Source organism: Polyodon spathula, chromosome 3 (genome assembly GCF_017654505.1).
Source record: "Polyodon spathula isolate WHYD16114869_AA chromosome 3, ASM1765450v1, whole genome shotgun sequence".
Lineage (NCBI taxonomy): Eukaryota > Metazoa > Chordata > Actinopteri > Acipenseriformes > Polyodontidae > Polyodon > Polyodon spathula.
Window position 1 is genome coordinate 56,251,532 of NC_054536.1, and position 14,614 is coordinate 56,266,145.

Genomic DNA, 14,614 nt, shown 5'->3' on the forward strand with positions numbered 1-14,614 from the left:
GCTGGTTTAAAAAACGCTTTTTTAGCAGAAATGTATGTCTTGTGAGTAAAACTCCAGGGTTGCTTCTTCACAAGGCATATGCATGTCTGTAGTTTAGTCTGTAAACTAATCCCACCTTAACCTTTTTTCAGTATACGGAGTCAATACAAAAAAATCTTTATGAAACGTTAAAAAAAAAAAAAAAAAAAAAAAAATATTTTGAATCCACCGCCAATCCACCTTAAAATCAAAGAAAGTGCAAAACAAACAACATTGTTATTAGGATTCGCCCAATTGGAATATTAGCTGAAATATGATGAGCATGAGGTTAGTGCCGGAGGGCACACAGGGAGTGGCAGTAATCAAGCATCTCAGTTTGCAGAGGAAATTTCTGACAGAGCACCCCCCGGGCAACTGGCCTGATTCGAGACGTAACAACAAAGGCAGGGACCAATAGAATAGAGCTTTTCCATTTGTTAGTTTTTTTTATTTGAATGGAAAGTTTACAACTACAGTGTCTAAGGTTGACTGTCACCTTTGTCCTCCATGATAGCTTTTGCATGAACGCAATACACTGCTGTATTTTTCTTTTAAATCTTAGGAATCTGTTACCATTTATGTGCATGACTAGATCTTGGAGGAACAGAAATTATTGACTGATTATTAAGCCAAGTTCTGTTTCAAAATTTAAGTTTCCAGGTCATCCATTGTTCCCTGATAAATGGTATCTGGTTGTATACTTATTTAAACTTGTTTTTGTGTGTTAATTTGGGATATATATTCATATTTTAAAATACAACATTGGCTAAACTGCATCATTCTGGTACCTTTGGTCTGACTGCAGTTACACCAATTTTGCACACAAAGTGATTAGGTTCCACAAAGCAAGACTAACATTTCTTCTATAGTGTTTTCTTTGAAATATTTGCATATCTTAAACTGAAGAACGTAATACATGCAAAGAAAAGACAAATTAAAATTGGACTAATAATTAAATTACAGGTTCTACTGAGCGTAAGAAAATACTTGAAACCTTAGTTGGCACTCCTTGAAGGTCCATGCTTTTATTACATCAAGAATTGACAGTGGCAATTATCTGCTGGAATTATTGGCAAAACTGCACCTTGCTGTGTTTTTACAGTGGCAAAGAACATACTATTGTAATACTGACATCTTGAGATGTGAAGCCTATATCCAGCAGTCTTCTCCAACCACTAGGTGACAGTGCAGTAGAATGTTTCTCTGGTAAACAAGACATGGAATATCATGTGAAATGATTTCTGCAGGTCCCTGTCTCCCGACAGGATTTCCACCCCATAAAGCACATAATTTCGGATAAAAAGCAGTAGAATCCATTGTGTGGTCTTAAAACATATTATCTGTCACATTTCACTTTTGTGGTTACTAAATCCTTCAGTTGAAAAATGTTTGCTAAAGTGCTGTCCACAAAATAAAACTACCTTACCTTGCCATTTGGTCTGAAAACGATGGATTTGTTCTCGTCATAGTCAAGGCTGTAGGACAGAGTAAGAGGAATGTAATGTCACTTTTTATAACGAGCATCAGTGGTGCTGCCTTTTGCTTTTAATGCACCAGATTTTTCGAACAGGCCATCATTCAATTTAGATACTCAGGTCATGTGCACTATATGAACATTAAGTAAATAATTAAGATGTGCAAAGTTGCAAAAGTTTTACTGTCTTAATTAAAAAATGTTACTGAAGATTAAAAAGGGATTTGCTATTTTTGTTGCTTTGTATTAGTCATTGATGTCAAACCACCAACAAACAAAAAAGATCACGTTTAAACTACACATATGTTAAATGTCCTCTGGAAGAACCATTACCACAAAAAAAAACTTCAATAATTTTCATATCAGGGCCCCTTTGCAAGTAAACGTTTCGGCAAATGCTTTCAGTGACTACAACTTGTGTCTACATGACTTGGTATGTTTTACAACATAATTCCTGACTAAACTGAAATTATATATAAAACCCTTTCATCTTACTACAGTGGCTCTCAAAAGTATTCACTCCCATTGGACTTTCCACATTTTATTGTCTTACAACATGGAATCAAAATTGATTTAATTAGGAGTTTTTGCCACTGATCAACACAAAAAAGTCCATAATGTCAAAGCGAAAAATAAAATCTACAAATTGTCCTAAATTAATTGCAAATATAAAACAGAAAATAATTGATTGCATAAGTATTCACCCCCTTTGCTATGACACACCTAAATAAGCTCTGGTGCAACCAGTTGTCTTTAGAAGTCACATAACTAGTTGAATGGAGTCCACTTGTGTGCAATTAAGGTGTTTCACATGATTTCAGGTTAGATACACCTGTCTCTGGGAGGTCCCACAGTTAGTTAGTACATTTCCTAACAAAAACTACATCATGAAGACAAAGGAACATTCAAAGCAAATCCGGAATAAGGTTCTTCAAAAGCACCAAAAATCAGGGGTGGGATATATGAACATTTCCAAGGCACTGAATATCCCCCAGAGCACAGTAAAGTCCATTATTAAGAAACGGAGAGAATATGGCACAACTGCGAATCTGTCTAGAATAGGCAGTCCTCAAAAACTGTGTATCTGGACGAGAAGGGCACTAGTCAGGGAGGCCACCAAGAGGCCTATGGCAACTTTAAACGAGTTAGTCTTCCACAGCTGAGCTGAGAGACACTGTGCATACGGCAACAATAGCCCGGGTGCTTCACAAAACTGGCCTTTGTGGCAAAAAGAAAGCCATTGTTGAAAAAAACTCACATCAAATCTTGGCTAGAGTTTCCCAGAAGGCATGTGGGAGACTCTGGAGACCAAGTGGAAGAAGAGTCTATGGTCTGATGAGACCAAAATAGAGCTTTTTGACCTCAACGCGAAGTGCTATGTTTTGCACAAGCCTAACACCACACATCATCATGAGAACACCATCCCTACCGTGAAGCATGGTGGTGGCAGCATCATGCTATGGGGATGCTTCTCTGCATCAGGGCTTCGTGAAGATAGAGGGCAAAATGGATGCAGAAAAGTACAGAGAAATCCTGGAGGAAAACCTGCTGAAGTCTGCAAGAGACCTGGGACTTGGGAGAAGATTCATCCTCCAGCAGGACAATGACCCCAAACACACAACCAAAGCCACACTGGAGTGGCTTAAAAACAAAAAAAAGTCAATGTCCTGGAGTGGCCCAGTCAAAGCCCGGACCATAATCAAATTGAGAATATGTGGAAAGAGTTGAAAAATTCTGTTCGCCAAAAGGTACCCACCCAACTTGACGGAGCTCGAGCAATTTTGCAAAGAAGAATAGGAAAAAATTGCAGTGTCCAGATGTGCAAAGCTGGTAGAGACTTATCCAAATAGACGCATGGCTGTAATTGCTGCCAAAGATGCCTCTACCAAATATTAACTCAAGGGGGTGAATACCTATGCAATCAATTATTTTCTGTTTGTATTTGTAATTAATTTAGAACAATTTGTAGATTGTATTTTTCACTTTGACATTCTGGATTTTTTTTGTGTTGATTCAATGTTGTAACACAATAAAATGTGGAAAAGTCCAAGGGGGGGTGAATACTTTTGAGAGCCACTGTATATGTCAGGTCATCATGCATAGTTTGTCACCAGAGATTTATAATGGACATTCTTCGTATGTTAGTTCATCTTTCTTTGTACTGCAGTTGTGTCAAGTTATTTCACAAATATCAAAAATCAGTTTTTACTAAATGGATTCGTGGCCCTGTAATTGTTCAATGCAAACTCTTTATCAAAGCAAGTGTGTAACTAGTATACTTGAATATCTTGTTAAACTGTCAGACAAACACTCACCTTCCCAACCTGTCAAAGACAGGGGCACTCGGCTTGCTGACATTGTTGAAAAACAGGTCGAGCTGAAATGCATGAGGTGCTGTTTCCCTGGGGGACAGAGCACAGGGAAAATGTATACCTGATCCTTTACACTTCTGGACTAAAGATATCCATTTAACCTGAAGGACGAATCGTTAAAGGTTATAAAAATAGCATTTACTTTACCAATTAAAAAAACTTTGTTTTCTTTCATTTGAAAACCCATTTAGTGTTGCTATAGATTAAAATCAGTGTCTAAAGAAATATGAAGAAAAAATGGTTTAAGGGTGTAGCGATACACTACAGTCATAATATATATTATATCATGATATGCAGGTCAGGAAACAATGTCACAGTACAATGGATGGTCCTGATGGGGTTCTTTTTATTATGTCTATTTTTAGAGCCACATATTTTTCGCAAATACGAAATAACAAAATACAACATAAAAAACTAATATGCAAATATAAAATGAAATAAAACAAAAACTCACTATAAAGCAAACATAGAATTACATTTTTAAATTGGGAGGTTTATACAAACACTTACCCGTAGACCCTGCTGTCCTGCAGGTTACTGTGAGCTCGGATTCCTGGAGGGATCACTCGGACTTCATTAACAAGAACTCCACAGGGAAATCGAACAACGTCCACATTTGTGATCTGACAAGACAGAAAACATAGTCTTTGATTGTGCAGCAGTGGCAGTTTTGTAAAATTACTGCCAAGAAAAAGGGTTACTTTGTCTTTCACAATAGCCACAATTTAATCTGATAAAGAACCATGGGATATAAATGCATACCAATATAAATGTAAACCAAAAAGTTTACCACAATCTGGCAGCCATATTGTTATCATGGGTCAAAGGAAAGGATAACATTACATTTAAACCAAGGAGTTTCTATTGAATTTAAAAACAAAATGAAAAATCCTTATTTGATCAACAACAATACTGCGATCCTTACCAGAAGTCTACAATACAGAAATTTTCCAGCCTGAAAAAAAAGTACTTAAGGAGTTAGACCACATCCTTATTAAACATCCCAATGTTTTTTTTTACCCCCAAATAAAGTACAAAGTAGCAGCATTATTGGCTTCACAGTGAATTGAATAATACATTTCTAAACAGATTTGATAGACAGCATTTCTAAGGCGTGTAACACCTTAGGAGGTAATCAGGAAAATATAATGCAAAATGTGAGAGGTCTAGATTTTAATATGTATAGATTATAATATATCCTACTCAATAATTTGAAAGTCCTCAGCCAGTTCAACATCAGTTGGACAAGCGGATCTCTAGATACAGTATGCAAAACTAAAGTGTGACATTTGCATTTACTCCAAGGATACGCATCCCCAGGAAGCTTAATAAAGCAGCTTTGCAAATTACACTAACACACATTTGCTTTTGCTACAGTACAGGACAATTTACAAATCAATTTTTTTTTTGGACAAATTAATTTAAATATGTACTGCATACTGACATTGATAAACATCACCAAGAACTGCTAACAGCAAAGAAAGCATGGCATTCCTGTTTAAAAAAGTACATTGGATTAAAAATTCTAAAATGAAGTGAATATTTTATTTTTGATAATCTTATGGCCCTTTTACAGCAATTATACAGAATGCAGAATGTCTCTATCCAAATACTGTTTACACAGGTACAGACAGGACAAGATTCTTTAGAATCAACAACATAGTTTAATGTAATCAAAGATTTGGTTTTGTTTCACACTGGCACAGAATCTGGACGGAGCACCTGATACAGGTCTTACAAATTTTTGACATACTAGCGCATGTCACTTGAAATGTTTTCTTCTGAGGTTCTTTGGAATGTCTTCCAGGAACTTGTTACTTGTATTCCAAAAAAGAGTCTACACTATTTCAGAATGTGTATCTTATTGGTGTACATTTCAAACTCTACCTTTCTGCAATCAAAATGCTATCAGTCATGTGATAATTACAGTAGCACAGAAAGTAAAAAAAAAAAAAAAAAAAAAAAAAAAAAAAAATGTTCTCTGTGGTCCATTTTATTTAAGTTGACAACCTACAGTATAATAAAATGTCAGAAACACGTAATCCTCTGGAAAACTGCATAACTGATGTCTGAAAAATACAACACACATTGTATTGCACAGAGCAGTCCCTCTCTTATTAATCAAGTAGTCAGTGACACACACACACACTTAACCATCAGCATGATAAAAACAGTTGATGTCCATGACACATAGTAACAGTATCATAGTATGAAAGAAGTACAGCAATAACATGCCTGGGATTTAATCCCAAACAGGACAATAAAGTCTTTTTAGGGAGTTCTAAAGAATATTCAAAACAGAGCTTGTAAAACCTCAGTTTAGGAAAACTGTTATAATCTAAGGACACCTTACCAGATTACAACCTAATATCTTAAACTTATACATTTCTGAACTAATATGAACATTTAAATTTAAAAGCCACTACATCTATCTTGAGACGCTCCTGGACCAATTGTTTTCCAATGTACTGTACTTGGAGAATAAATGTACTGCAGTATATATGAACACTGACTCATGGATTTTCTACCTCCAATGCCCCGGAAGCAGCTTTGTTACTGACGCTTCCAACCAAGCTTCTCTGGATTGAATCATCGGCCCAAATGTTGATTAGAGCAAATGTTTCTTCATCCCTGCTGCAATCTGGCTCATGGTGTGTCTCAAGCAACAAAAATATGGATAAACAGAACAAACAGAAATGTTCCTTGTGGAAGTGAAACCATCACACAGGCGTGGCTATTTGTTATTGAGTCAGCTCACGAACGGCTATCAAGCATTTTGTCTCGCTCTATCAGGGTCAAAGCATGTCGACCCACATCACTGTGGTATATTTTCTATATACCAGTCTATGGTTTGGTTTCCATGATCAGAATAAGTTGGTCCTCTCGATCAGGTCAGTGAAATTAACTGGATCTTCTGATAGTACACTGCAACTGAGACTAATTTTGTTGAATTCCTGGCGATTTTCTAGTCCCACAGTTAGTCAGCTTGAAGTGGTCCTCTGCAACTGACCCATTGTCCATTAGGGCTAAAAAGATGTAAAATTCTGATCCAAATTGCACAACAGTGCAGTCTTTAGCCCGATGCGCACAGAACTAAAAATCACCACATAAACTGGCGGTTACAGAATTTTTTATGACAACAGTAAAAATTTGTCCTGTGTGAAGTCGTTTCTTTTTATCCCAGACAATTTTATCAGAGGTCCTCTGATTTTTAATAGGGCATCGAGACCTGTAAAATGTCAAACTCAAGCATCCCAGGTCTTTTTTACTCCTGTTCGAATCGACCATGTCAGTGTTATGTTAGAATTGATACAGCATTTACGGAGTATTCGCCTCAAAGCAATACCAGCCTTCACAATAAACCATTAATATAATATTAAAATTGGTACGATCTGTCCTTAGATTCTCCAGTTCAGTAAAACAATATGACTGCACGTAACCAAACTGGGGACCGGCGAAAATACAAAACATAATTGGCTACTCTTAAATAATTGATGATTTGAAGCTATATATGGAAATACATATTACTCAAAGCACAAAATGGTTATTCTAGCCTTTGGAAAAGAAGATACAATGAAATAAATATTTGAACCCGGTTCATTGTTTGCAAATCATGCAAAAAAGTGCCTTCTCTGACGAAACCATTGCATTTCATTTTGAATTTATGGACTTTGCTTGATGAAAATGAATCCACGTTCTGGGAGATTACCAGACGTCCTCTGCTTTTGTCCACTCTGAGGACACCTGTTTTTTAGTCCAGTGTGAATCATGCTTTTGAAACAAAATGGGATGCTATTACCAAATTATTCTCTCCACAAAGACTGAGCTAAAGAGAGACATAAAATACTTGTTAGATTCTTTGGAAGAACAAGCAGTTGAGATAGTAGAGTCGAAATATTTAGAAATAAGTGAAGACAAACTAAATTAACGTGAACAGTGTATGCTTTGTATTTAATACAGAAAAAAAATCTTTATGTCATCCATTTCATTAAATGACAAAGTCTTAATTATTACAGATAGAAAGGTTGACCTTATTGTTGCATGATACAACATGGGTGATACTTGGCAGAAAGAACAGGAAAGCATACCAAAAAATGATTGATGATTCAGAGAACGACGAGATTTAGTCTGAAACATATGTAAGTCAATATTAGTTTGCATATCTTTTTGTTGTTTTCTTCAGGTCGGTAAGTTTTCAAAAATTATATAATAAAAAGCTACATACAGCTATGGGCAAAAGTTTTGCACCTAAAAAATACATATATCTGAACATTTAGAGATTTTATTTATCATGTAATCAAAATACAAAATGATATCACAAAAGTCTACCGGAAGCCATAATAGTAGTACAGTATTTCACGTTACCTTTGGAAATCTTTCAGTGTTGTCAGAATATAGAAAACTACAAAGTGGTACAATTCAATATGTTAACGTAACCATACCAGCATTGTACAGCATTATTTTACTTTATGAAGCAATACCAGTTAATTCTATCTGGTGATGCAAAACTTTTGAAAATAGCTGTACCTTTAACACCTCAAACTTCACTTTATATCTCTGTTTTATCATTTGTGTAAGTAATGTATTTATTGACACCACCCATCCCTTACATTTTAAAAGTACCAAAATATTCCTTAGATTCATGCTGCTTAAGTTGCAACCTGAAAGGGGTCAATCATTAAAGTTTGGGATGAGGAGGAATACCTCTTTCTTCACTGCCCCCTCTTCACTTAAAAACGCATAATTCAAGCCCTGATAATAATACAAATTGTATTATTATTATTATTATTATTATTATTATTATTATTATTATAGCTTTTTCAACAGCTTCAATGTTTTTGTACGTTAGGATAATGTATTCTTGTATATTTTATCAATAGAAATATTACAATAAAGAATTTGTATTTGCATATTATAATGTTTTGTCCAAAGACTTATATACTTATTTATTTTGTTAATTCAACTGAATAAATCAGGAAATGTGAAATACAGGATAGAATGGAGCTGCTCCAGCATCCCCAGCTCCAGATCCAGAGCACAGCTCAAAAGACTGGCAAGCTCCTCAAGGCATCAAGGGCTCCATAGCCCATAGCCAGAGCACAGCCAACCCTGCTCTGCAGTACTCTAGGGGTGTGCAATTTCTGAAAAATCTAGTTGTTCTTAAAAAATGCTTGTCCCCTCCCCATCGCACAAAACAAACATACACAAAAAGTAGAATATAAATTGTAGGGTTTTGGTTCTATTTAATAGTGAACATGATCAATCAATTAGTGATTAACCAGGGTGGATCTACCTTGTACACTACATTCTTCAAGATACACAAAATGCTTCCTGTGACCACCACCTCATCTCATCAAATGTATCACATACTTTAAGGAATTGTTTCTTTCAGTGCAGTTTGGAACACATTCGCTAGTAAATTTAAGTAACATACTAAGAATACAACTATACTAAGCAATACTTGGGATTAATTCAAATATTAAAAAAAAAAATAGCTCTCCCTGTTTTTTCCACTCTTTCTCTATAAGTTGAATTCAGCGTATGATGTACAGGTGTTTTAGTTTGTTGCACCACAGACACAAATTCTTTTCCAACAATTAATGCTGCTTTGTGGAATTCTGATTTTTCTCGACATTCTTTCAGTTTTCTAACTGCTGAACCCCAGATTTATAAAGGACGTGTATAACTCGTCAAGTTTCAGATTTTCTACCAATATACATGCAATACTTACAGTAGGCTCCATCAAATTCTGCACACAAAATGTTTTTTCTTTTGTTTATTTGTATAGTATACTTAAAAAAAAAAAAACAACAACATTGAACAACAGTTTACAGCTATGTTTCCTCCTCTAACATGATGGCTAACTGGAACACTGCTGCAGCAGTGTGATCCTGCTTTCATACACTGAGGGCAACATTCTTTCCCTGCAAATACATAAATAAATTAATACATGGACACATTTCCATGAGATTTACATATTATGGCGGCCCTGAAGTGCAAAACAGAAACAAAAAGAAAAGCAGAAACACAAAAAGAAAAACACAACAACATTGATTGGAGGATCAACCTGTCAATCACTGTGCTACTCAGGAATGGGTAAAAGCATTTAACCTGGTCCGATTGTCTTTAAACAGACATCAACTGATTCCTTCTTGCCAGCTTAGAAACAAGAACCACCTTCATAGCACTTAGCATTTTTTTTTTTTTATTATTATTATTATTATTATTATTATTATTATTATTATTATTATTATTATTATTCATTAATTAAAATGCAACCGAACCGTGTCAAAAGGAGGTGTGATCGTCTCAGATCTTACACAAATCAATTCTTCCTTGTCCACAGCACACATATTACATTAAATCACATATCTACACACACACACACACACACACACACACACACACACTTACATGAGATTAAGGACAAAGCGCTGGGAAATTGCACTGTATTAATATGAACTGTGTTCGTCACACAGTTCCACAGCACAATGACTGCCAGGTTGTTCCTCCAGTCAGTGATGTGGAACCCCTTTTCCTATGTACCTACCCATTCCGGTTTGAAGTTAATGTAGTTGTGTTTTCTTAATGTTGTGTTTTCTTAATGTCGTCGTGTTTTTCTTTTTGTGTATGTGTTTTGCACTTCAGGGCCACCGTAACATCCTGTATTTAAAAATAAATAAATAAAAAATCGTATTAAAGACGCTCCTCGTATTGACACCGCAGTCACATATCAGCTTTATAATAGAGGCCGCCCTCGAATAAACGACGCTATCAATAAAGAAACATGAAAGCTTTTTTTTTCCTACTTAAAAAATACACGCAACACTGACGATGTACTGATTGTAACCTCAATCTAGCACGTACATTACGAAATAATGTACACACACATAGCAAGCACATTTTATTTTATGGTAGTACAGTTCTGAAAGAAAATGCAAGATAAACTACGTACAGAACAGCAGTCATTCTGAAGTTCTTATAGGTAGTTTTGTTGTTGTTTTTAGTTCAATTGTAATTCCTGTACTCAATCCCGTACAAATATAAACAATGTGTTTATTATCTATGAGAAGATTTAGTTTCGGCTTCTCTTGCAGAGAAATTACAAACAAACAAGTTACTGTGAGAAAAAAATATATTGTAGTTTTTACAGAAATTAAACTGATATTCTGAAGTAATTTTTGGTGCAGAAAAACAACTCTTGTATTTAACTGCCACACCAGCATTGTCCCGACCCTTAACTAATACACACCCCTGATTCGCTTGTACAGTACTCCCCTGACCTTCCAACTCCCTCCTAATAGGCTCTCGGTAACTGTCACCGATAAATGTACTGTAGTCAAAGTAGGTTAGCCACACACGCTGCTACATACAGGGTGGCTACCGTATTACAGAAAATAAGCAACCGCGATACTTCTAAAAAATGTCATAAATCATGCAATAAAATATTGCAGCATTTGAGTATTATTAATAAATGTCGCCGTCGCATAATGGCCGCCATCTTAAGCGCCAAATTGAATACGGTATATATATTGTACAGATAATCTCATATATAAGCATTTCATTTCTATTATTATAAACGTATGGTCAATCTTAATGTAAACAGTTTCATAAATCAATGGACTGTGCATGTCCAATAAATAACTAATATAGTAAAAACAAATGAGAATTTAAATCTAAAAAAAATATGATATGGTAAATAGCAAACTAGGCTAACAACACTACAATCGAAAGAAAAAAAAATCATTAAATTTTTTGCAGGGAAAGTGTCTTAAAATGCTTCTAAACAGTAAACTTTATGTTTTTTTTTTTTTTTGTAAACACATTCCCAACAAGTACACACATGCTTGACCACAAAGTGTTACAAATTACACAACGCGATTTTTTTTTCTAATCCCCTAATACCTTTGCGATTATGGTGTATTTTTTTTTTTTTTTTTTACTTCACTAGATTGCTGCTTAAATGTCAGGTTCATGTATTAAGAAAGCAGTATATCATTTGCAACATAAATAACACCTTAATACTATTAATAACACTAAAAGATAAGCCTGTGACTCTCGGGCAGCTATTTATGTGCTTCTTTGTAACCAACAGAAGATCAGCTTCTTGCACAGCTAGCCAATCAGAAGTAATGGGGTGGGGCGTAAACACATTTTAAAATATTTGTTTGTAGGCACTAGACTTCCGCAATTCAGTTTTCAGAAACACGTGTGGCTCTCTACAAATATACCAGGATTCGACATTAACCATGACCCAGTGGCACGGAGCCAGTAGAGAGCGCAGTTTGTCCGGTAGTTATGAAGCACCACAGGCCCGGCTGGGCCGGTTACATTTAACTAGTATAATTATATATATATATATATATATATATATATATATATATATATATATATATATATATATATATACACAGACACACACACACACACACACACACAGTGGCTTGCGAAAGTATTGACCCCCCCCCTTGGCATTTTCCCTATTTTGTTGCCTTACAACCTGGAATTAAAATGGATTTTTATTTGGATTTCATGTAATGGATATACACAAAATAGTCCAAATTGGTGAAGTGAAATGAAAAAAATAACTTGTTTCAAAAAATTCTAAAAAATAAATAATGGAAAAGTGGTGCATGCATATGTATTCACCCCCTTTGCTATTAAGCCTCTAAATAAGATCTGGTGCAACCAATTACCTTCAGAAGTCACATAATTAGTTAAATAAAGTCCACCTGTGTGCAATCTAAGTGTCACATGATCTCAGTATATATACACCTGTTCTGAAAGGCCCCAGAGTCTGCAACACCACTAAGCAAGGGGCACCACCAAGCAAGCGGCACCATGAAGACCAAGGAGCTCTCCAAACAGGTCAGGGACAAAGTTGTGGAGAAGTACAGATCAGGGTTGGGTTATAAAAAAATATCCGAAACTTTAAACATCCCACGAAGCACCATTAAAGCAATTATTAAAAAATGGAAAAAATATGGCACCGCAACAAACCTGGCAAGAGAGGGCCGCCCACCAAAACTCACGGACCAGGCAAGAAGGGCATTAATCAGAGAGGCAACAAAGAGACCGTAGATAACCCTGAAGGAGCTGCAAAGCTCCACAGCGGAGATTGAAGTATCTGTCCATAGGACCACTTTAAGCCGTACACTCCACAGAGCGGGGCTTTACGGAAGAGTGGCCAGAAAAAAGCCATTGCTTAAAAAAAAAAATAAGCAAACACGTTTAGTGTTCGCCAAAATGCATGTGGGAGACTCCCCAAACATATGGAAGAAGGTACTCTGGTCAGATGAGACTAAAATTAAGCTTTTTGCCCATCAAGGAAAACGCTATGTCTGGCACAAACCCAACACATCTCATCACCCCGAGAACACCATCCCCACAGTGAAGCATGGTGGTGACAGTGTCATGCTGTGGGGATGTTTTTCATCGGCAGGGACTGGGAAACTGGTCAGAATTGAAGGAATGATGGATGGCGCTAAATACAGGGAAATTCTTAACGGAAACCTGTTTCAGTCTTCCAGAGATTTGAGACTGGGACGGAGGTTCACCTTCCAGCAGGACAATGACCCTAAGCACACTGCTAAAGCAACACTCGAGTGGTTTAAGGGGAAACATTTAAATGTCTTGGAATGGCCTAGTCAAAGCCCAGACGTCAATCCAATTGAGAATCTGTGGTATGACTTAAAGATTGCTGTACACCAGCTGAACCCATCCAACTTGAAGGAGCTGGAGCAGTTTTGCCTTGAAGAATGAGCAAAAATCCCAGTGGCTAGATGTGCCAAGCTTATAGATACATACCCCAAGAGACTTGCAGCTGTAATTGCTGCAAAAGGTGGCTCTACAAAGTATTGACTTTGGGGGGGGGTGAATACTTATGCACGCTCAAGTTTTCTGTTTTTTTGTCTTATTTCTTGTTTGTTCCACAATAATAAATATTCATATCTTCAAAGTGGTAGGCATGTTGTGTAAATCAAATGATACAAACCCCCAAAAAATCAATTTTAATTCCAGGTTGTAAGGCAACAAAATAGGAAAAATGCCAAGGGGGGGTCAATACTTTCGCAAGCCTCTGTATATAGTGAACACGGCTTCCGTTTCATGAATCCAGGAAAATGTGCCAGTGTGCTAAAAAGCTGAATATTAATTTACAAACCAGTTTTTAAACACATAACTTTGAACTAATCCCATCTTTCCCGCCTCACGTCATATTTGTTGTACAGTCAGACTCTGATACTGCGTACCGAAGTTCTGTTGGTACTTTGTTAGATGTTCTCTGAGTTAACTAGAATGTTACCTAATTAACTGTTTGTCACCAATTATTGTTAACAGGTGAGGGTCCATGATTACTATAAATATAGGTAGCATAGGCACATGTCCTGGTTGTTTGTCCTGTTTGTGTACTGTTGGAGTTCAGACCACGTCACCTAGATACGGAGTGTGTGTGTGTGCGCGCAAAATAGAGCTGCGAATGACCAGACTGGATAAGGACGCAGGTACAGCAGAGGTATAAAGACCTGGGACACACGAAACCGAGGGGAGAGAGTGTGCGAGAGACAGAGTGAGAGCCAGATAATGAGTTACCTAACCTGTGGTGTGGCAAATCACAAAGAGAGAGAGACTGAGGGCTGTTAAGATCGGAAGCAAAAGGGGTTGTAGCATTCTGTGGCCTGTGGTGACGTGACGTCACAGTGGTCCGGACCACTCCAGCTGTTGCTGTTATTTTCCGATTTCACAGTTTCCT

At 36.5% G+C, this 14,614-nt stretch overlaps 1 protein-coding gene across 3 annotated transcripts in view; it reads right to left on the minus strand.

Moving 5' to 3' along the window:
• Nucleotides 1–14,614, minus strand: part of LOC121313212 (protein virilizer homolog) — a 61,389-nt gene that overhangs the window by 41,031 nt on the left and 5,744 nt on the right. For all 3 annotated transcript variants that reach the window (XM_041245534.1, XM_041245533.1, XM_041245535.1), the window contains exons 2-4: nt 4,375–4,487; nt 3,808–3,894; nt 1,445–1,493 (exon numbers count right to left, since the gene is read on the minus strand). In XM_041245534.1, the coding sequence (XP_041101468.1) occupies nt 1,445–1,493; nt 3,808–3,894; nt 4,375–4,487 (249 nt within the window). The remainder of the gene's footprint in view (nt 1–1,444; nt 1,494–3,807; nt 3,895–4,374; nt 4,488–14,614) is intronic.